Source organism: Anopheles aquasalis, chromosome 2, assembly GCF_943734665.1.
Source record: "Anopheles aquasalis chromosome 2, idAnoAquaMG_Q_19, whole genome shotgun sequence".
Lineage (NCBI taxonomy): Eukaryota > Metazoa > Arthropoda > Insecta > Diptera > Culicidae > Anopheles > Anopheles aquasalis.
In genome coordinates, this window is record NC_064877.1 from 31,667,501 (window position 1) to 31,687,362 (window position 19,862).

At 47.9% G+C, this 19,862-nt stretch overlaps 2 protein-coding genes across 3 annotated transcripts in view; one reads left to right on the forward strand and one right to left on the reverse strand.

Annotated features, from left to right (window-relative positions):
* Window positions 1-1,324, reverse strand: part of LOC126570917 (shootin-1) — a 7,733-nt gene extending 6,409 nt beyond the window's left edge. Inside the window, exon 1 of the mRNA XM_050229023.1 lies at window positions 963-1,324. The gene's annotated coding sequence lies outside the window, so the exon portion shown is untranslated. The remainder of the gene's footprint in view (window positions 1-962) is intronic.
* A 3,185-nt stretch (window positions 1,325-4,509) lies between these two features.
* Window positions 4,510-19,862, forward strand: part of LOC126570916 (protein Skeletor, isoforms B/C) — a 32,425-nt gene continuing 17,072 nt past the window's right edge. For both annotated transcript variants that reach the window (XM_050229022.1, XM_050229021.1), the window contains exons 1-3: window positions 4,510-6,164; window positions 16,056-16,132; window positions 16,235-16,386. In XM_050229022.1, coding sequence (XP_050084979.1) covers window positions 5,813-6,164; window positions 16,056-16,132; window positions 16,235-16,386 — 581 coding nt within the window. In that variant the 5' untranslated portion in view covers window positions 4,510-5,812. The remainder of the gene's footprint in view (window positions 6,165-16,055; window positions 16,133-16,234; window positions 16,387-19,862) is intronic.

A 19,862-nucleotide genomic window follows, 5' to 3' on the forward strand; every position in this document is an offset into this window, starting at 1 on the left:
CACTGTCGCACTTTGTGACCGAATTGGGATCGATCAGATCAGATACCACGCATTACTTCCGATCACTAAGGGGCCACCACCATTGAATGGTCAGTCCATTGTTAGCTAATAGTAGCAATGGGTTTCTTCGTTCGTTGCAGAATGGTATGCGGGCGGAACGAGATCGACTTTACGTTCTCCCATAAACGTTCAACGATAAACCAACAATGATGGAGGAGAATACGACCCACTGGCACTACGTGTAGCAGTGGAATGTACATTTAAGGACCCGGGAAGTGACAAGAATGGGACGAGAATGAGGGACGAAAAGAAGAAGCATATTAAACAGGCTCTTTGTTCGTGAAAATGATTCTTATTTCATGACTGCAAACACCACCAGCTGTGGCTTATCTGTGGGGTTTGGGGGCATTTGTCGCTTATCTGTATTTACCGATAAAATTGTAATATTTTTAACTAACATTTAAATGATATAGCGTCCATTACAAGCGATACAAACGAACAATCTTTCCGCACGGTTTCAGGAAAGCAACTTTACACTTTTTGTACCTTAAACTGGTTTATGTTCTGCACTTGCCCGCGGGGTGAAAGGCCAAAAAAGGGACCAAAAACACTGTACATGGGGACACTGGTTCAAAATCAGAACTTTCCCTTCGTGATCTTGTTCGAAACGAACCTTTCACGGTGTTCCTCGGGAAGATGATATCTTAATCCCGATTGCTTATCAGTAACACTACACTCCAGCACTTCACAACCGTTCAGACTTGTTTTTTGGCCCGACTGAATCGTATTCCACTCCAGCAGGTGCCTAAGGACCGTGGCCCTTTCTCTTGGCGCAGGTCGTAGGTCGCATCTGCGTGCTGCTGTGAGTCAGCGAACCGTCGGCGAGATTCGCTAAACCCCGCCACACCAAGTGGCCGTAAACAGCATGGAACAATAGCGGGTCTCCCTACAGCCCCACTCACCTGTCTCCTCCCCTGGGCCCTTCCGCCCAACGATCGATGCTGTGCCAGCGAAAGTTCGTGCCCCTCACTTTTTAGGCTCACGGTTCGATCTTTAGGGTTCCCTGCACACGATGTTCAACCAATTTTGTGCCCTCGAACCGCGGAGCTGCACACAACTTGACGTGGCCGTTGTTTGATCTGGCTTTTGTTTGATCCAACGACACCTTTATGCACTGATCGCCACGATCGCGCGCAGAGGTCCAGAACGCGATCAGAATGGACCCCAGAATGGAACAAAAAAGGGGAAACAATGACGAAACAACCCCCACAACAACGCGTTGAGTGAGTTTAAGTCGCTTAAGTTAAGCCAAGCGCACAACGAGTTTCTGATTTTTGTTGACGGGATTTCCACCACCACTTCTTTTACGAGGAAACCACAAGAGAACCACGCGCGGAAAGGACAGAAAATGTTAAAAAATGTGTTAATTTACAACTTTTTACAGCAAATTCAAACCAAAACAACAAATGCATTTAAACAAATGAATTAAAGGCTGTGGCAGACTGGATGCAGCACTTGCAGCAGCTGTGGACACCATTTTGGCTTGTCCAACACGGTATCCAATAAGATCGTTCAGACGTGCGGCAGTTGCAGCAGTGCACGTTCACAATGGTTGTCACCAAGCAAGCCTGGTAAAGGTGTTATGAATACCGTATAATCCCTTCGCTTCTTTTGCTGATGTTATGGGCTAAAAAATGGAAAAGAAAACGTTTTTCTTGAATAAATGTAGCCGCTAGGCACTAGAATGAGTAAATAGTTTAAGGAAAAACTAATATTACATTTGTTTGCTTGATTTTTTTTAACAAAATTGCCGCTCTGCGGCAAAAAGTACTGTATCCAGTGTAGCAAAGCCTTTAATTGGCGGTATTTTTTTTCTGCTGGGTTCGTGTCTCGACTACGTTCATTTCGTTCATCTTTTGACTGCCGGAAATACGACAACTCGCGCATTCGACAGTATGGAACAGCACAAATTGTGACCGTTTTAAAAATCGGCGGGAAATTCGATTTTTTCATCATCCGATTCACGTGTTTTCGTATTTTTTCTTAGATTTTTTAGGAGAAACGAATGATTCAGAAAGGTTTTGTAATGTTCTGGAGCAATCGAAAAACATATCGTTTACTAAATAGCCCAGGAATGCATGAAATTGCTGCGTTTTTCTATATTTTTCACAAAAGATGAGTATTATTCGGAAATTAATCGTTTTTCTAGATCATTTTGTGTCGGCCTGATACTTTTGAAACTAAAACATCTTCGAGATCTTTTTTTTTTAGATGGTACCTATCGAGATCTTTTAGTGAATCCACAATATCTTGCCAGCACTATCCTTAAAAATATATTTGATAACCGTGGAATTTATATTTCGTGGCAATTCCTTTGCGTTTTAATTAATCTAAACTTATACAAAAACGTTGTTTAATTTATTTTATTTTTTATTTATATTATTACCTAGTACATTTTGAATGACGAATACTATCAACAGTCCTAGAGTAGCTGGATGAGTATTTAACCAGATAATTGTTGAAGCCAAACAAAATCACATCTGATTTATTAAATTACTCTGAATAAGTGAATAAACTGTTTAAAACAGTCAAATGTGCTCATAACAAGAGTCCAAACGGTGTAAAACCTCAACGACGCTGGTGACTTCAACGATGGTAGACGTGAGAAGCCTTCGCCCTGACAAATATTTTTTTGTTCCCATTATCCGATTTCCGTGGTTTGTAGGGAGCATCGCATCTGTTTTAGGCCTCTAATTCTCTGTGTGACAAAAAACCACCCAAAAGTTGAAAGTTAGCTCGCGAACACTGTCTGGAGCAACGAATACCTTCATTGAATTTTGCGCTTCTTCATGGTAAATGTATCGCCAAACTGATGATTTCATTGTTTAGATTGCAAACAGACGAGTGCATGAACGGGTTTTGCCGCTACAAAGTAGATTCGACCTGGTACCGAAAAGGAACCGCGCTCCCCGTCATGCGTAGTGCGGAACCCTGTGCTCATCATTTTCTCTCGTCAACCCGTCTAGCTGTTGAATGGAAGCTTTATTAAACCCGGTGGACTCCATATTTTCTCCGACGGACGGTTTCCACTCATCAACACTAGCGTGCAGGCATCCGTTCCGGACGGATGGATTCCGAGCCATTTAGCATCAAGACGACGGCTACTGCGTTCCGTTGCCTCGCTCGCGACACACTTCCATTTCCCGCGAGCACCCGAGCTATGCTCGAGAGTGTTAAACATTTATTGCACTGCGAGCTGGGAACCGTGAGACCTTGGTCGGTCCGGAACTCTAGACTTTTGGCAACATCGGCCGCCTTCTTCCCTGCCACTTTCTCTTTGCGTCCAAAATGTTTCGTTTCCCTGTTTTTGCGACATTACTCTGCGAAAGATTTTTACGCTCTCCGCCAATCCGCCGGCCATCGAAAAGGTGCTTTCGGTTTCACCGGTGGTGGGTGTGTACGAGTTCGTCTGCGAGAGACAAGCAAGCGACGCCAGATGTGAGAGTAACCGCAGAATCGAAGGTTTTGCCGAGGTGACATCAAAGGAATCCATTTTTGGATTGCGTCTCCGTTGCGAGCCTACTTTGGCGGTGACGACGGAAGATGTGATTGAGACTCACTTTGCTGGCCCAAGTCTGTCGTTTGCATTTTAGTTACAAACTAATTTGCGATAAATTAACTCCAATTTAGGCGAAAAAAAGGATTCTGTCACGGACAACGCTCCCAAAAAAGCGCAACACACGCCACGTAGTCACGCACACTAGGCTGTGGTACGTCGAGAACCGCCGAGAACCGAGATGGCCGCATCCCGGTGGCCGCTGAATATGGCTGCCGTTAGCCTCGAAAACGGGGGCCTCTTCTGCCGAGTGCTGGATGCTCCCCAGAATCGTACGCATGTTTCACTCGTTTTCCCCACTTTCACTAGTACGCATGTCTCCCGTGGACCGCCCGGTCCCTTCTCGTTCCTCCACACCACCCACCTGGGCTGGGTGTGGGCGTTCATTCGGCACTCCACCTCACAACTCGCGGTGCAGCTCCCCTTACGCTACGGTTACTACTTGCTCTCTGCAAACCGCCCCACCCAGGCCTACTAAGCAAGCGCAGCCAGAGAGGGAGAGAGACGCAACGATAGAAACGGAGTGAGCGATCGAGCGAGAGGGAATAAGAGAGACAGAGAGAGCGAAAGAGAGAGAGAAAGGCCCTTTCGCTCTCTAGCAAAGGGGGGGGGGGGGGCGGGATAGTGGAGGGGGGGAGCTGGCAATTCTGCCCAAGTCAGCACATTTTCTTCTCTTCCCCTCACCCGAAAACGAATGGTCTGTTGGTAAGAAAAGGGAAAAGGGGGGGAGACCTGGGGAACGTTGGTCTAGCCATCGATGGCCAAATGCTGGGTGCCCGGATTGGGCGGTAGGGGAGCACCGTCTCCGCGCGTGTGTTTGTGTGCGTTCGCATTTTGCGTGATGGTTCCGCGCAGGGCGCCAACGCCAAGGAGCAACCAGTCCGAGACGAGCATCCCTGGCGATCAGACGACTGTCGTCCGTGCTGTATCCCGGCTCCCAACAGGACGCGCGCGCGACACCCACCACAAACCATAGCTCCCCACCCCTCATCACTTCCCCCGAGTCACTTTTGTGAAAGATAAAGAAAGAAAGAGAGCGGAGGCGAGTGAGAGTGCAAAAGGAAGAGTGTGTGCGCCCCCGTTTTTCGCGGCCATTTTTCATTTGTCCTCCACTCCCGGGCGGAGCGGCCTTCTTTGTTTTCCACCACACATTCGCACACAACGGCCTGCTGCCGGAGCAACAAAAAAAAAAGGGTATTGTGTTCGATTGTTTGCCGTGACCGCTACGGGGAGACACCTCACGCGTATTCGTCGTCCTCCTGGGCGCGTGTGTGGCCCCAACACCGCTGAGCTGCAGGCAACGCCGAGATCGACGGTGCTCCTCCTCCACCGACAGGCATCAGCAGTCGGAGCACCCCCCCCCCCTGGAATGATCCTGCCAGTGCTCATCATCGGCCACCATTGCTAGTGGGTCCCCTGAAAGCTGAAAACCTCCTGACCGTCGATGGGGATTGAATGTTGTGTAACCTGTGATTGTGATTGAGTTCTGGCGTCGTGCAATCCGAATCGAAGGAGAACCAAACGTGAAGGCGGTTGGATGTAAATGCTTTTTTAGTTTTTTTTTTCGTTTTCTTTTTTCGTTCAACTAATTTCCAATTTTTTTTCCCGTGGCCATCATCGATGCTTATGTCACTCGGAGTGAAGATGACGGGTAGAAGCGCTTGTGAAACGGGATAGTAGTGCATCTAGTTACCTGATCTGATTGAGTGAGAAAGCAAAGAGCAACATCGGTAGCAACCGACGCCATGGCAACGTGATGGATACGGTGATGATTGTATAGCGCGCATAGCATCACTCCGCCACTACTTCAAAGGATTGGCCTACAAAGTCTAGGGCCAAACGTAGTCTAAAGTGAAATCAAAGAAAGAACCTCGTTGCCCCTGCCAAGACGCCAAGACCTCGTTTTTTTCGTTTCTTTTCCGTTCCGTTCTAAATTCCCGAGTTCCCACAGTGAATATCCGTGTTTCGGGCCGCTGTGTTCGCGCGTCCTTTATGTGTTGGCCCGAAATCAACTAGTGTGTGTCGACCCAAGGCCAGAAGTCACGTGTCGCGTGCCAGTAACAACCGCAAAACCGTCGAATCCAACCGTAGCCCATCCTGAACGGCCCAGCGTCGCCTTTTTCGCGCGAGGCGCCATTTTGAAAATCCCTGCCAAACGGTTCCACTACACCAGCGCGCTGACCTGAGTGGAGAAATATGGGCAAAACGGCAACCACAAGAACGGGCGATCGGTTCAAGGATGAGCCACCGAGCGAGGGGGTGACCCCGGCAACATCGAGCATTACGCACAACCGATCGTGGCACCCCGATCGTGGTATGCAGCTGGGGGGTTGTGAGGTGGAGGAGGAGGAACAGCACCAGGGCGAGGAGCTCACAGTTACTGCAAGGAGCATAGCGGCGGTGTTGGGGCCGGAAACAGCGAAAGCCAACCGCAACCGTTGGCGGTGGTTAACGTCAGGGCGCGCCAGGGATAGTTCGTCGTCGTCGTCGTTGTCGTCGTCGTCGTTCTTCGTGGGACTAACGGTGCTGTTGCTGCATCTTGCCGATGGTAAGTAGTCCTGGGCTGATGTCAAAGTTTGTTTAAAATTTATGTAACATATCCGTGGACGTGTTCCCGTGTTTTAAGGAGCTTCTGTTCCCCAGAGACTCCCTCGGTCTGTTGCCTTAAGACTCACTACAACAGAAGAATTACAGACATATTTTTTGCTACCATTCTGTGCATGCAAATGCGCGTACCAACGCATTCTTCCATTCCGCGTCTATAATCATCTCTCTGGCAAGACAAACAACGTCACACTTTCCCACGGTGCGGCCCCTCAATTGTGTAACCGGCGAGCGCCGACGAAAGACAACGACTTCTCACACATCCCTCCTTTGGCTGCTTCTTGTTTCATTGTTGTACCAGTGCTACAACATAGTATGGCCGTGGGACGCACGATGATGTCCAGCGGGGTGATATGCTCACCGATTATGCCATACGAGCGCAGCGCTGCCGCTTGATAGGAATTTAATGAGCGATTAATCATCATGCTGCTACTATCAAGGATAAACGAATGGCTTTTTTATGGCGAACCCAGTAACCCTTGGGGTCATAATTAGATAAACGTGAAACAATAAGAAACCTGGGGCGTCTCACAGCGATCGCTGGAGATGCTTCGCTATGCTACACGCCATCAACATTCCTCCCCTGGGTGTCTGTGAACCAACGCACGACATAGCGCCATAGCTACCTAGCGAGCAGTCAAGGCCAGGGCTAAGCACGCGCGCACACCCAAGCTGGCCAAGCAAAAGGGTTCTGACTGTCTAGTGGACGATCAGGAGAAGCCAATTCTCGCCAATTTTTGCATAGAATGGTGGCCCAACGAAGGGATTGCGAGCCCGGGCAGGGGACACACTAAATTAACACACAAAGAACGCTTGTGAAGGTTGTGTAGAGTTTATGTCTGGCCGTAAATGTTTATGTCAGCTCATCCGAACGGAATTTAGCACCCCTCCCGGCTTTATGATCGACTATCTATGGTCTGGGAGCTACAGGGTTGACTGAATTAGCAATATTTTTCCCTTTATGTGCTTTCCAGCCACGCAGATGTTTGCTTATTTTGTTGTTGTATTGTGCGATAAAGCAAACAACTAGTTTACTAGCGAATTCAAGTCAAAGAGGAGAGGACGATTTTGTGTGAAGAATCTTCAATCGCGTCTAAAAACGAATGGCACACAATTTAAGTGACATCAGCTCCGGATGATGTAACGTAAAATCAGGGAATCACCGCGATTGTTTTGCCAATTTGTTAATGCAACACTTAAGTGCCCTCCTCTCATCCGCAAAGTGACGCCAGTACTGTTGTGGTGGAACAAGCGGCGAGTGTCGTTGATTCCGATGTCCCGCTCACGATGCCTTTCACTTTTTGTACCTCGTGATGCTCCGCTAAAGGCCGCACAGGTGCCGATGAGCCGGTATTCCTGGCTCACTAAAAACAAAAAACAAAAACGATGCCAATGCTCCAAATGCTGCCACACGTCGAAACACGTGATTAGCTTGCAAATTGCAGTCACGCTTATGCCACAAACCACAACCATCGCTATTCACCGCGAGACTCGCCGGAATGGAACCAGAACGAACTCGAGACGGTTGTGACTCTAGCAATCGAATATTGAGTAGTGGAGCCGAGGTCGGTGATCGATGCGGAAGTTGACTTTCTGCTTGAACAAGTCCCCGGAACAGTGCCAGCTTCTCAACTTTCGTTGCAACCTTTGCTCTGCGCGAGCGAGTGTAATGACAGATAAGAGAGTACACCACCCATTTTGCCCGCAGGTGAACCAGTTTCTCGACGATTTCTCCTTCTTGGAATGGCATTAAAAAAGTTGTAAACCGCGCCTCAGTTAATACCTTGGTACGTGGAGCAGCGCTATTGCAATTGCTGTACCACCGCCACGTTGCATAACTTGAAGTGCCTTTTTGCATTCTGGATACACAGCGTTGCTGCTGCTGTCAAGCGAACCACTTTCACCGGAGATGAAGTAGACGGAATAGCCGTCTCTCCCTTATCCCCAACGCCCTCCAGCTGCGAGGTGAAAGTAAATGCGATCACGCGATACAATGAAGAAAAAAGCATTATGCGTGCGTCTGTTCGCGCCCTCGGCTCTCTCTTTCTCTCTCTCTCTCTGTCTGCCAGTCTGCGCCAATTACTTCAGATACCGCGGAGTACAATCTGGCTGATTGGATGGCTTTAATGCGAACACGATGCTTTACGTCACGATCGACCGGATCGAAGCGCGGGATTGAAGCGGGAACTTTCTTTCTTCGCGGCATTCAGGGGAGGAGAGCAGCGATCGGGTTGAAACCTGTGGCCGGGATACCCAAACCCGGGCAACGCGCTAATAGTGGGCCTACTGGCATACTGAGCTGTGTGGCGTTGCGTAATGCACGTCGGGTTCAACATCTTGCCCTCGTTGGGGTGCGTTTGGTCGAGGCGAGTGGTCGAATCTTTCAGCCGATTCAGCTGGGTTACTTGAGTGTAGATCAAAGCAGAAAGTAAAGGGCTTTTGTGGGAGCGGCATTGAGTGAACCTTTTGACATTTAGCCGAGGTGCTTTGCATGGAATAGCATGCTATGGCCTATAAGCAGGCAGTCTAAAAGTTTTGATCAACAAAGTGAGCGGTTTATGGTCATTAAACGGCCTTTTATTTCTTTCCATTTTACTGCATTGTTGTATGTCCAGTGTAAAGTATGATTAAAACGAGACACATTTTGCAATAGTAGTTCATATTATTTTACTTCAAATAAGTGGAAACTACTATCACAATTTTGTTAGCAAGCACTTGCTCGGTATTCTAAATAGTGCGTTCAGAAAGTAATGAGAATGGATTTTTCCTGGCAAAACGGTTTGAGATGACGTGTTGAAATTTTCAAACCAACGTAGAGGAAGGATTCAACTTTCAATCGCACTTTATTTCATTTGGCGATGACAAACTGAAAGAAAATGGGACGATTTTTCGGGAGCCATCTTTTTAGGTGATGTAGCATCGTAGAACGCCACCTTTCTATGGGCCACTGGTACAGCCTGGATCATCGCGGACCTCTTTCCTGGCACAGAGCACACACCCAGAAATGTACGAGGCCTTGATGAAGTTCTGGCACCAACGGAATGCTTTTCTGTATCAGGACGAAGGTCCGGATGATCCGCGCCAGACCAATGGTCCATAGAAAGGGAGCATTCTACGTTGTTACATCAACTAAAAACATGGTTCACGAAAAATTGTCCCATTTTAATCCATTTGGCCGAATAAAATAAAGTGTGATTGAAAGTTGAATCCTTCCTCTACCTTATCGTAAAAATTTAAACACGTTATCTCAAACCGTTTTGTCAGGAAAAATCCATTCTCATTACTTTCTGAACGCACCATCTATATAAGAATGAAATCACAATTTAAATTAACTAATTGAAACATGTTTCAATAAACATGAAACATGCTAACTCTTACAAAGCAATTTCCGTTCATTGGATCTTACGTTGTGGAAAAATATTTAAATCAACGTATAATTATTTAATTTCATTTCATTTTATTAAAGTTTGTCAATCACATTAAATAAATAATAATAATCATTTATCACACACCTTGCTGCTTTATCGTCTACTGCTATATTTCAACTGCACTTTGTTTACCTCTGACAGCGTTACATTCATTTTATAATCTAACTTTTCAAGAGTCAACAAAGCACGCGGTGATACAATAAACTCGTTTAATGTGTTTACTTATTTGATTTGCATCTGCGCTGTATGTATTATGCTTACTTTCCAATGAAATTAATGTGAAAATAAACATGCTCATCAAAAACCCACCGCACCACACATTTTACCGTGTAACCATAATGGCCGAGAAAACATCTCGATAGCTAATCATTTCCCTCCTTCGCTAATTGGCACAACGAGACTCCCGAGACGCGTCTCCTCGGTCTGCCGGTCTGCCGGTCTGCCGTTCGTTCGGTCTGTCTGGTAGCCGGCTGATGCCAACGCCATAAACCGTAGATAATTGGCAGATCATACCGTTTCCACGGCTTCCGCCAGTCGACCGAGGGGAGTAGTTATCGTAAAAATGTGTTCTCACTTTCACACCCCAGACACACATACAGGAACCATCGTCCTTTGAGGAGCTATTGGTCGCTAATGAAAGGAGGGGAAGTGCCGGTCGCGCTTGTGCCATTGGATTCCACCGGGCACCGTTGGCATCGAGCCAGAACCGGAACGAAGTGACAGATAAGACTTTTATAATAACCATATCGATGATAAACATAACTTCCGGCCCGGCCCAGTCGGAGCTGGTGTTGTTAGATAAAAAAAAAGAAAGGGAAAGAAGGACACGGAGGGACGGACTGTAGGATGCGAGTAGCAGCCGGGGGGGAACGTGGTTACCACGGTGACAAAGAGGAATCGCGCTAGTCACGTGTTGATCGAAAATTAAGTCATAAATCATAAGATGCTGTTCGGCGTCCCCTTCGCGAAGTTGTGAAGAGAGAGTACGTCGTGGCTGTGGGTTGTACCATTCTCCGGAGTTTTCTACCCACTATAGCGATACAAATTGAACCGTCTGTTGTTGCTATTGAGTAGGAAGGAAGCTGATTTTCAATGGCCTTCGAGGGAGAGAGAGGGAAATGAGCTGTTTGAGGTGAAATTGGTTAGAACAAGGCATCATTTTACTATGAACTGGTGATGACTAATGGCCCTAGTGTACAGGTCTTGTGTATCAATTGATGAATCCCATTTTATTCACAATTTGATCAAATTCAACAGTCAAATGTTTATAAAAATATATTTTAAAACGATGAGGCTTCTCCAGACTGCTACTACACGACACGGGCATTTTTAAATAAAGTTGGTTGCCCAGACTGTTCCACTGGTGGCGATGCCTTCTTCAATCTCTCTGCAACTGCCGCATTTATGGCGAATGAGAGGAGCATCTAGCCCAATTGTCGGGTGAAATCATTTGGTTATGAAAGTGAAGAAACAAAAAGCGTTCTGTTCTTGTGGCCACAAGCAGTACGTCGAAAGGGTTGCTGACAGTCTTCTAATTAAAATGCAAAAATACTGGCGAATCGCAGAACAGAAACATGATGCTATTCCGAGTGCCTCACCACCCATTTTTGATGGCGCATATATGCGAGGTAAGAAGGTCAGCGCCACAAACAGGAAGGTGGCAAGAGAAACTTCACTTGAACGCGTAACACTACAACAGAACCCGTCGTTTCGAAAAATTAAATTATGACCGATTATAAGTGATGGAGGAGAGCAAATTGAAGAAGGAAACTCGTTGCACTACAACTACAGTGCAAGCTCTGTATTCAGTGTTTCCCATGGCAACCTGAACGAGTCTAGCGGAACCATGTTTCATAGTTACTCACGTTCCTTATCAAACACTCCCTCTTCCGAGAGTCACCTTTGGCCCGTACTCAACCCTGACGGCTGAAGTGCCGTAAACAAATTAATGTTTCCGGTCCAAAAAAGCACGTCAGGGGACGTAAGACTCCGGGACTGCATAATTTTATGACCAACGCGAAAAGTATCGTTTAATACGCTTTTCAGCCCGAGCGAGCATCAGCGAGAGCTACGAGAAATGGAAAGCGCTTCAACAGTGGAAAAGGGAAAACTCAATTTCAACAACATCACCGAGCGCAACAGCGCAAGCCTCGACCGACGGGACTCGGGACAGTCGCCCCTTGCGCCTTGATAGCGAGGGTGGTAACCGGTTCCGAGAGCATCCCCAAAAACGGACGATGTGCGAGGACAAGATTGTATCGATTCAATTCGGGGAAAAACCAATCCCGGTCCTACCGGCCCGGCCGGTCCACCGTACAATCCCTTCATCCCAAAAACCAACCAAATGAACCCTCGTTCTCTCTCTCTTTCTTACTCCAGGACGTTGACTGCCATCGCTCCCCCTCCCCCACAAATGCCAGAGATTATATCGATAATAATCTATCCATTACTCCGTATATAGGGCGGAAAGAAGTTCATTAAACATTATTAGTTTGGTGTGGCGCGGTGGTCGCACATCATATTTTTACCATTTGGCTGATTGGAAGAGGGTCCGCACCGTTGTCCTTTCGTTCTTTCCGTCTCCGTTCCGTCTACAGAGCACGACACGTGCCCTCCCACTGCTCGTCGATGCAAAATCAGACCCGGAATCCCTTTTCATACACCCTTACTGGCGCTCCCTGCGTCTGTTTGCTCCGTTTGAGTTGGTAGGAAAGAAGTTTTCTGTCATTCTGTCCCCCGAAAGCGGTAAGTAGGGTTCCGTTTCCCTGGAGGTGGATGAGACGACGACAAAATAATGATCCGGTGCTTTTGGGAATGGGAAGCTGAAATACAGAGACAGGTATGGCGCGATGAGCAGAGGCTGTGAAGAACACAAAACAAGCCCACCTCCTCTATCGCAACGAGGTTGGTGAGGTGTTGTTTTGGTAAAAATCAAATGTTTTGATGTAAAAATTCGTGCTATTCCATGGGAATGGTTGCGTGTTGAATTCAAGGGCGTAAGGTGATTCCAAAAAAAGGAAGCCAATGACGCTTCAAATGCGTCTTTTCCTTTCTCTTTCGTCGATTGTTTGTTGTGCTGCGTGTAAATACGACGATATTTTACGTTAAAGCCACCCCAGCTGGTCGCTTTACTACCGGCTCACAATCGACGCTTAACCAGAGCGCTACAATGCACAACAATCGAATATGAAACACACTCATCGTCGGCCCTCATCGTCGGCACAGCATCAGGATCTGGTTCCAGGACTGCCAGCACTGCCTAGTGGCCGGCTGACGTTTATCAGACATCTCAAGTACCGCCGCGTTTCCGCGCGTTCCTCTCCTTCGATGCTCCTTGATCCTTGGTCCCCATGGCAGGAAGTCAAGTTTATTGATTTATCCGATTTTCCATTAATACCGTACTACAGTGCGTTCGGTCTGCGTCTAGGATAAGTATTGCCGATATCAAATACCATTCTTCTGCAGGTCGACCTCGACATTACAGCGCGGTCCCTTCGGCGGATAGAGCCTCTATCCCACTGGTACTGGCAATAGGAATCGTATCGTATCGATTGTTGAGCAAATATTTGAAGTCATTCAATAACTGTCACCTGCACGGGGCTCTGTGGTGGTTGCCCTGGGATACCGGACGGCTTGTTCGTGATTCTGCCGGGTAGCGGAACCTGTGACCCACAAATCTAGATTGCCATGCCGCCGTATCAATCGTTTTTGGCTTTAAACACGCTCTCCTTTCCGACTTCTGTGCTTGAAAGAGCATCTCTTGGGGGATTCTTGGGACTACTGTTTGGTGGCAGACACTAGTCTCTTCAAGCAAGCAAGCAAGCACATCTGTCGCATCATTCACATTAATCAGTTTTCTCGCCTTTTGTGGCGAGACACAGGGACCCCCCGTTCTCCCGTTTAGGTGAGCTTAGAATGCCGCATGATGCTGATCTAATTTGGCTCTTGGAGGGAAAAACATAATAGGATTTAGGCTCGGTCGTCATCGTCGTCATCGTCGGTTGGCTGTTTTGTGGGCCAGGTCTTTTTTCAACTCCAAGGCCCTGCATTGAAGGCGACGGGATGAAAGCAACCTTATCCGGGGAGGAAAGGTTCATTAGCATGGGATGAAGATGGTTGGCAAGGACGAACGCTGCAGCAACCTGGGTCTATTGGGCGCACACATGAGAACCTGTGCATAATACGCTGCCAGCTGCATAATAGTCGTATACCGACCGCACTAATCCCTCGTCCCTGGTTCCTGGGAGAAGCAGCATCATTCGCTAGTCGATCAGCGTTCTTCTGTCTGCTATCCAATGGGAGCTGTTTAGCAGAGAAGCAGCACACTCTCGCTGGTGAATGACTAAGGATCCAAGAGCACACAATGGCCACCAACAATTCTAAAACTCCTTATCTTGAGCCACTCTACAAGATCTTTAATATTTTGAAGTGATTTTCGGCAGTAGTCATTATTATATCAGTCATTAGAATATCAGGAAATGAAATCAAGAAGTTTATTTCAATTCAAACACATGGATTGATTTCGCCAGGAACCAGATAAAATTGGTGTTCCTTCCTTCTTCCATCAACTATACATTTCTATTCAAACGAAATTTCGTATTATTTTTTCGTATTTATTTCATTGTTTTGATTAATTTAATACCGTCAAATAATGCTAAGTTCTACTCATGATCATTGATTGGCCTCGCTAGAAACCTTATATAATTTGTGCTTTTGTGCCTCCTTGCAGCAACCGCACTTACGGCTTGTCAATCAGATGGATTGCAAAGTTATAGCTCAAATGTTCCAATAAAAAGCAATTGTTCCACCCGTATTATTAGTGCATTTGGATAACGGTTAGTGTCCGCACCGATTCAAGAGCATCAAGGCCACCAACGAAACCGACGAGGATGTAAGCTGAAAGGCATCGATTTTCTTCAAAAACCAGAAAAGAAAAGAACATAAAAGAACATAGAAAGGAGGGGAAGGTAAAAACGAAAGGAAGAGCAAAACCATTCAACCAGTCAGTTTAATATCGTTAAAAGTCTTTTGTTCCCCGCGTTACCACCGTCGCCACCGTAAATGGAGTAACGTTCGCCCAGCACATCCCGCTGCTCGGTGTCGGCTTGCTGACTCCTGGCTTCTTATGCCGCCACTCATCACACCAGGCAAGGAGCGAGTAGGGAAACCGTCAGGAACGGGGATAAATAAATGTCCCACCGTGTCCGTTGTCCTTGTCAGCATTAATTATCCAATCGCGACGGACGACGATTCGCCGGTCGCCCACTGACAGGTTTCCATTTCCTGCGCTGCACACTGGACTGGATGGAATGGGTTGTCAGTTGGTTGGTTAGGCGATTTGAAGAGCTGTCTCTCATTCATCCATCGATCCTGCATCTCAGTAGGCTCGCCGTAGAACGGAAACTAACAGTATGATGGTCGTGTGTTCGCGTACAACACTTTTGCATGTTTCTATTTTTACGGTTTAATGCCTTCGGCGACAGACAAGCGTTACAACAAGCGGCAGGGCTGGCTGAACGGTTCCGTGAAAGAATTGTAAGGATTTAAGGTAATTGATTTTTTTGGGCGCAACACCCGCGCTAAGCCCGCGCCCTGTGAAGGGCTTCTTCACTCACCTAGCCACCCCCCTCCTTATCACAAACGCACCCCGCACGGAGGGTGCACGGAACGGTTCGGATTTGTTTGCTTAGCTTTAATATTACTTCGCTAAGCCACCATCGAACGGGGCGGAGGGTGTTTCCTTTCCCCGTTGGCGTAACGAAGATCAAGAGATGCAATCTCGATTCCCGAATTTAACTCGGCAACCGGACCCGGTCCTTCTTTCCCCTCCGGGCGAGACCGACTCTCGGCTCGGCTAGCGCATCCTAGCAACGCCATGCGCCGCCGTTCGGTTTCTTTCTGTTTGCTTACACTGCCGGTTGTTGTTGTTGTCTCTGGAGAAAAACGCTCCAATTTCAACCTTCGTTCTCCCGGCGGCGGTGACGAGGCGAGGATTTCCCTCCCCTCGGGGGGGTGTGTTGACACAACAGTCTGCGATCCGGCCAGCCGACGGCATTTTGCATGCAGTAGCAGCACCAGGTCGTCCCGGAAAAACGCTTAAATCCACGTCTAGGTAAACACAACGCCAGCAGGGGTTACTGCGATCGTATCGAAAGGGCCTCCCCTGATGGCGCACGATGTTTTACAACCAGCTCTACAAGCGGACCGTTTAAGGCCGATCGGTGGAGTAAGTCATCAAGCGTACACACGATGATGACGTCGGATTAAAAGGCAACAATTAAGTGACACACAAAAGCGGACCGGGAACCGACACTATCACGAACGCTCCTGAAAATGCTTTCGATCGATTTTTTTCCCTTTAAATGCGAGTTTGTTATCATTCCTTTTTTCCTCCCCGTTTATTGCAGTGAGCGGCCGGGCACCGAAGGAACCGTACTATGGTCGCGAGATCGGCAAACTCACCAACTTTGGCCACGGTATCAAGGTAAGCGTGGGCGTCACTGGGGACAGAAGGCGGAGCAGGCGAGGGAGGAATACAATTTACTTAATGTTTTTTTCTTTTGTTTCGTTGTGCCGGTTCCTCCAGGGTCAAGTGTACGCCGTCGATGAATCGACACTGTTTGTCAAAGGATTCGCCTACGATGGTAACGCACCGGATGCGTTCTTCTGGGTGGGCAACTCGCCCCGCCCCAGCCCCGAAGGTTACATTATCCCTTATCCCGAGGAGTACAGTGGGAGGTAAGGAATTTCGCTTTTTTTTTGCTTTCTTTTGCCCCTCAAACGATCTCAATGCAGCGTTCGATTTCACTACGATTGGAGGTGTTTTATTGGTTTTTTCGCGAATTGTGGTACTAAAGGGAACCTTCAACGGTCAGGATTTTACAACAGGTTCGATTGTGGGCAAAAAAAAGAGAGAGATAGAGGTGCCATTATTCAAGGAAACAGTCACAGAATTCCTACTTCCGGTTGAGCTACCTTAGCAGTTTAGGAGCTGTCAGCAGTCACCAACATCCTCCAGCCAGTAAACATCATGATCATCATCGAGCTCATCTCCGGTCGGCATGCGAATGGGGGGAGTGCATAAAATTCACATAAATTTTTATTTTCACACTCCACGCCGTCCCCTCCGTCGTCCAGGCGTGCTGATCAGCTAAATGAACTCGTTCGTCCCTTCATCGCAATCAACACCGCCGGCGGGCACGTCTCGACGACCGGAAGCCAAACGATAATAGCTCCCGTGCGTTCCCCTTATATCTAATCTACTTTTATTTAAGACACGAAGAGGGGTCGCACGTCGACCATTTCCTCCCCCGGGTCAGTGGATGATGCTGTTGCTCCTGCACGCCCGGTGCGGTGCAGTGTACATTCTTTGCGGCATCGTTCGGTGGCTTCGGCGTGCCAAGAATTTGAATCATTTACCAGAGATTAAGTGCCTAATGTTACCAGCACCACCATCAAGGCATTTCGTCTCACACTTCATCACGTCCTTCCATGTTGGTGCTTGGCAAACGCAGCAGGAGGGAACATCCTTGGCCCCGGCCTGGCATCAGCAGTTCCAGATTAGCTTCGCTGCTTTGCTCAGCACGAGGAGGCGAGAAATTAAATATTCTCACAAAATGGTCGGTACGTTTTATAAGTTAATTAAATTATGCCACGGCTACCAACCAACGGTGCCAACGAGCGATACACGATAGACAGAAATTCGCCCAAGGACGCCGTTGAGTAGCGACGTGCGGCACACCGTTATGTGGTTATGCATTTGGTTTCCGGCTTTCGCGGCTTTGCGTGCAGAAATGCGCAAAATGTGCTCCCGTTTGTGTGGCCACTCGCTGTGCCACACTCGGTAAGCGCTTTTCCCCTTTAATATTCGTCCGTCCCACGACGTCACGAATAATTACGCGACAAGCGACGACGACGAGCGCGGGCTGTCGCTTTGTCTTCACCAACCGCGCCTCCCCTCGCACGTTAGCCACGTTGGGTTTTCGCCGAAGATGTCCATGATGTCGTTGACAATTATTATGCGCTTCCGCTGATTGCTACCACTACCGCTGCCCCCCTCTCTCTCTCTCTCTCCCTGCGTTTTCGTAGGCGATTGAGCGTGGTTGATGATGACAAAGGAACACGCAGGAGAGAAAAAAGAGAGAAGGACGAATGATGATAGAAAATGGTGAAGAAAAGCCGCAATTCACGACGAGACGTGTGCTGAGCGGGAAATCAGTAATGTAGGCTGGACGAGTACGACCATCCAAGGACCACCCCGTCCGCGTCGGTTCGTCATCAGGTCCGTTTTGTCGAGACTCATTCGAACTGGCACTTTACCGAGCCCATTACCATTACCACCGTTCCGCACACCGCCGGCATTTTCTGCTCAAGAGCTGTCCTAAGAGCTGGCTTAAGGGAAGGGACAACACGAGAGCGCACGCCACAGGACCGAGTTTGAGCGTTTAATTGAAATGGATTATGATTGAACAGGACGGACGGGTTGGTACAGGGGGGACGATTTCGTCATTTTCCAGGTTCAATCAGGTGTCTGATGCAGATGAGTTTTCTTTTTCTTCTTAGAGGTGCCATCTTGGCCACAAGAACATGATGCACTTAGATGGTAGCTCCCACGGAACCGAGCAAGCGAGCGTGCGGGACAGCAACACAGTAAGCGATGGTTGTCGCGACGTCGCGAAACTTTTGTAACCATCGCAGTCACCGCAGCGGCGAAGCAGCAGCACCGCGGTTATCAATCATTGGTCCGTGTCAATTTTACTTTAGGCGGTCACGCGCGGAGCTCATTTGCATGGCGGCCATCTTTGCAGGACGCTAGGAAAAGGGTTGCATTTTGAAAGGGGGTTGCTTGAAAGGATTAGCCAGGGACTAGCGGTACCTTCCTAGTCCTTCTGAACCAATTAGTTAATTGCAATGTACCTTTTTTCGATCAGTTTTAAGGGGATGTGCAGTGGATTATGCGAATTTATTGACGAAATCGGGGTCGCTTGTTTGTCAGTTACATTCCGACCGTCTGAAGGACTCGAAGTTCAGTAACACAGCGTCAACGGATTAGCATACTTTCTTGTTATTCTAGCCAAACCTCGTCTGCTTTGTTTTTGCGACAATACTCAGTGGTTCCTCGATTCCCCTTGATTGTATCGATGACAGCTTCTTTGTCCTTGCTGCCCTCTCCACAAAACAGTTTGCTAGCATTATGTGCACGTATCGATAAGTATCTCAAAAAACACTTCGACTCTGGCTGTTGAGCCACACCAAATCCATCGATCCATCCGGAATGGGAGACGAATATTTATCATGCCGAACCCGAAGCACGGAGTGGAATAAGCAACAAAGGACATCGATCCAGCTTTCCATTCAGTTGCACGAGGAAGTTACAAGGATAAGCGAACACGCACACCGCAAAACCCGGAACCACAGCCACTGGGTCCGGTGGCTTTTATAGGTTTTCATCGATTCATTGATTCAAGCCTTTCGAAAGGAACTTCGATGTGCGATTCGAGTTCCGTAACGATTCCTGAGGTACAACTTGATGTGATTTCGAATCCTTTGACGAAATCCACATTACCACAGGGAAGGGTAAGAGCTCTCGGGCAAACTCTACCACTGCCAAGGGGTGTTTATCTTACTTTTCCCCTCCTTATTCTACGGCAACACACAACACCGATTGATTGTTGGGCAATATTTTCTATTTGATTTTACTACCAACTTCCTCCCCGCGTGTGGAGGGACAATCGACACCCCAACACTCGGTGTAAGATGAAACGGAGTTTTCGCTCACTCTCGAGCCGACCAGATTCGACTGAATCCACATGCACTGCACCCCTCTGATGGTCGAACCCGAGCTCTAGTTTCCCGCTGCGATTCCCGGCCAACCGGCACGAAAAAGAGATTCATTGCTCATCCTCACAATAGCGCGCGTATTCAGATAAGTGATTACGCGTAAAAGGATTTGTTCGAACGATCGGACACACCGGTACGGCCCACCGGGTTCTTTTTTTTGTAAAGGGGACCTGAAAATTGAGCTCCGGGGATGGACGAGGATGGAACCCAGCATCCTTGGATCCTTGGAAAAACAAATCCACCATAATATTGCACCCGGAGAGGTAGGAAGGAGGGTTTTTTTGGGGGTTATTTGAATCTCCCGGGAGAGTTATGCTCTACAATCGGACGGAGAGCAAGGGGATTTGCTAGATTGTGCGTTATCCTGCCAACCA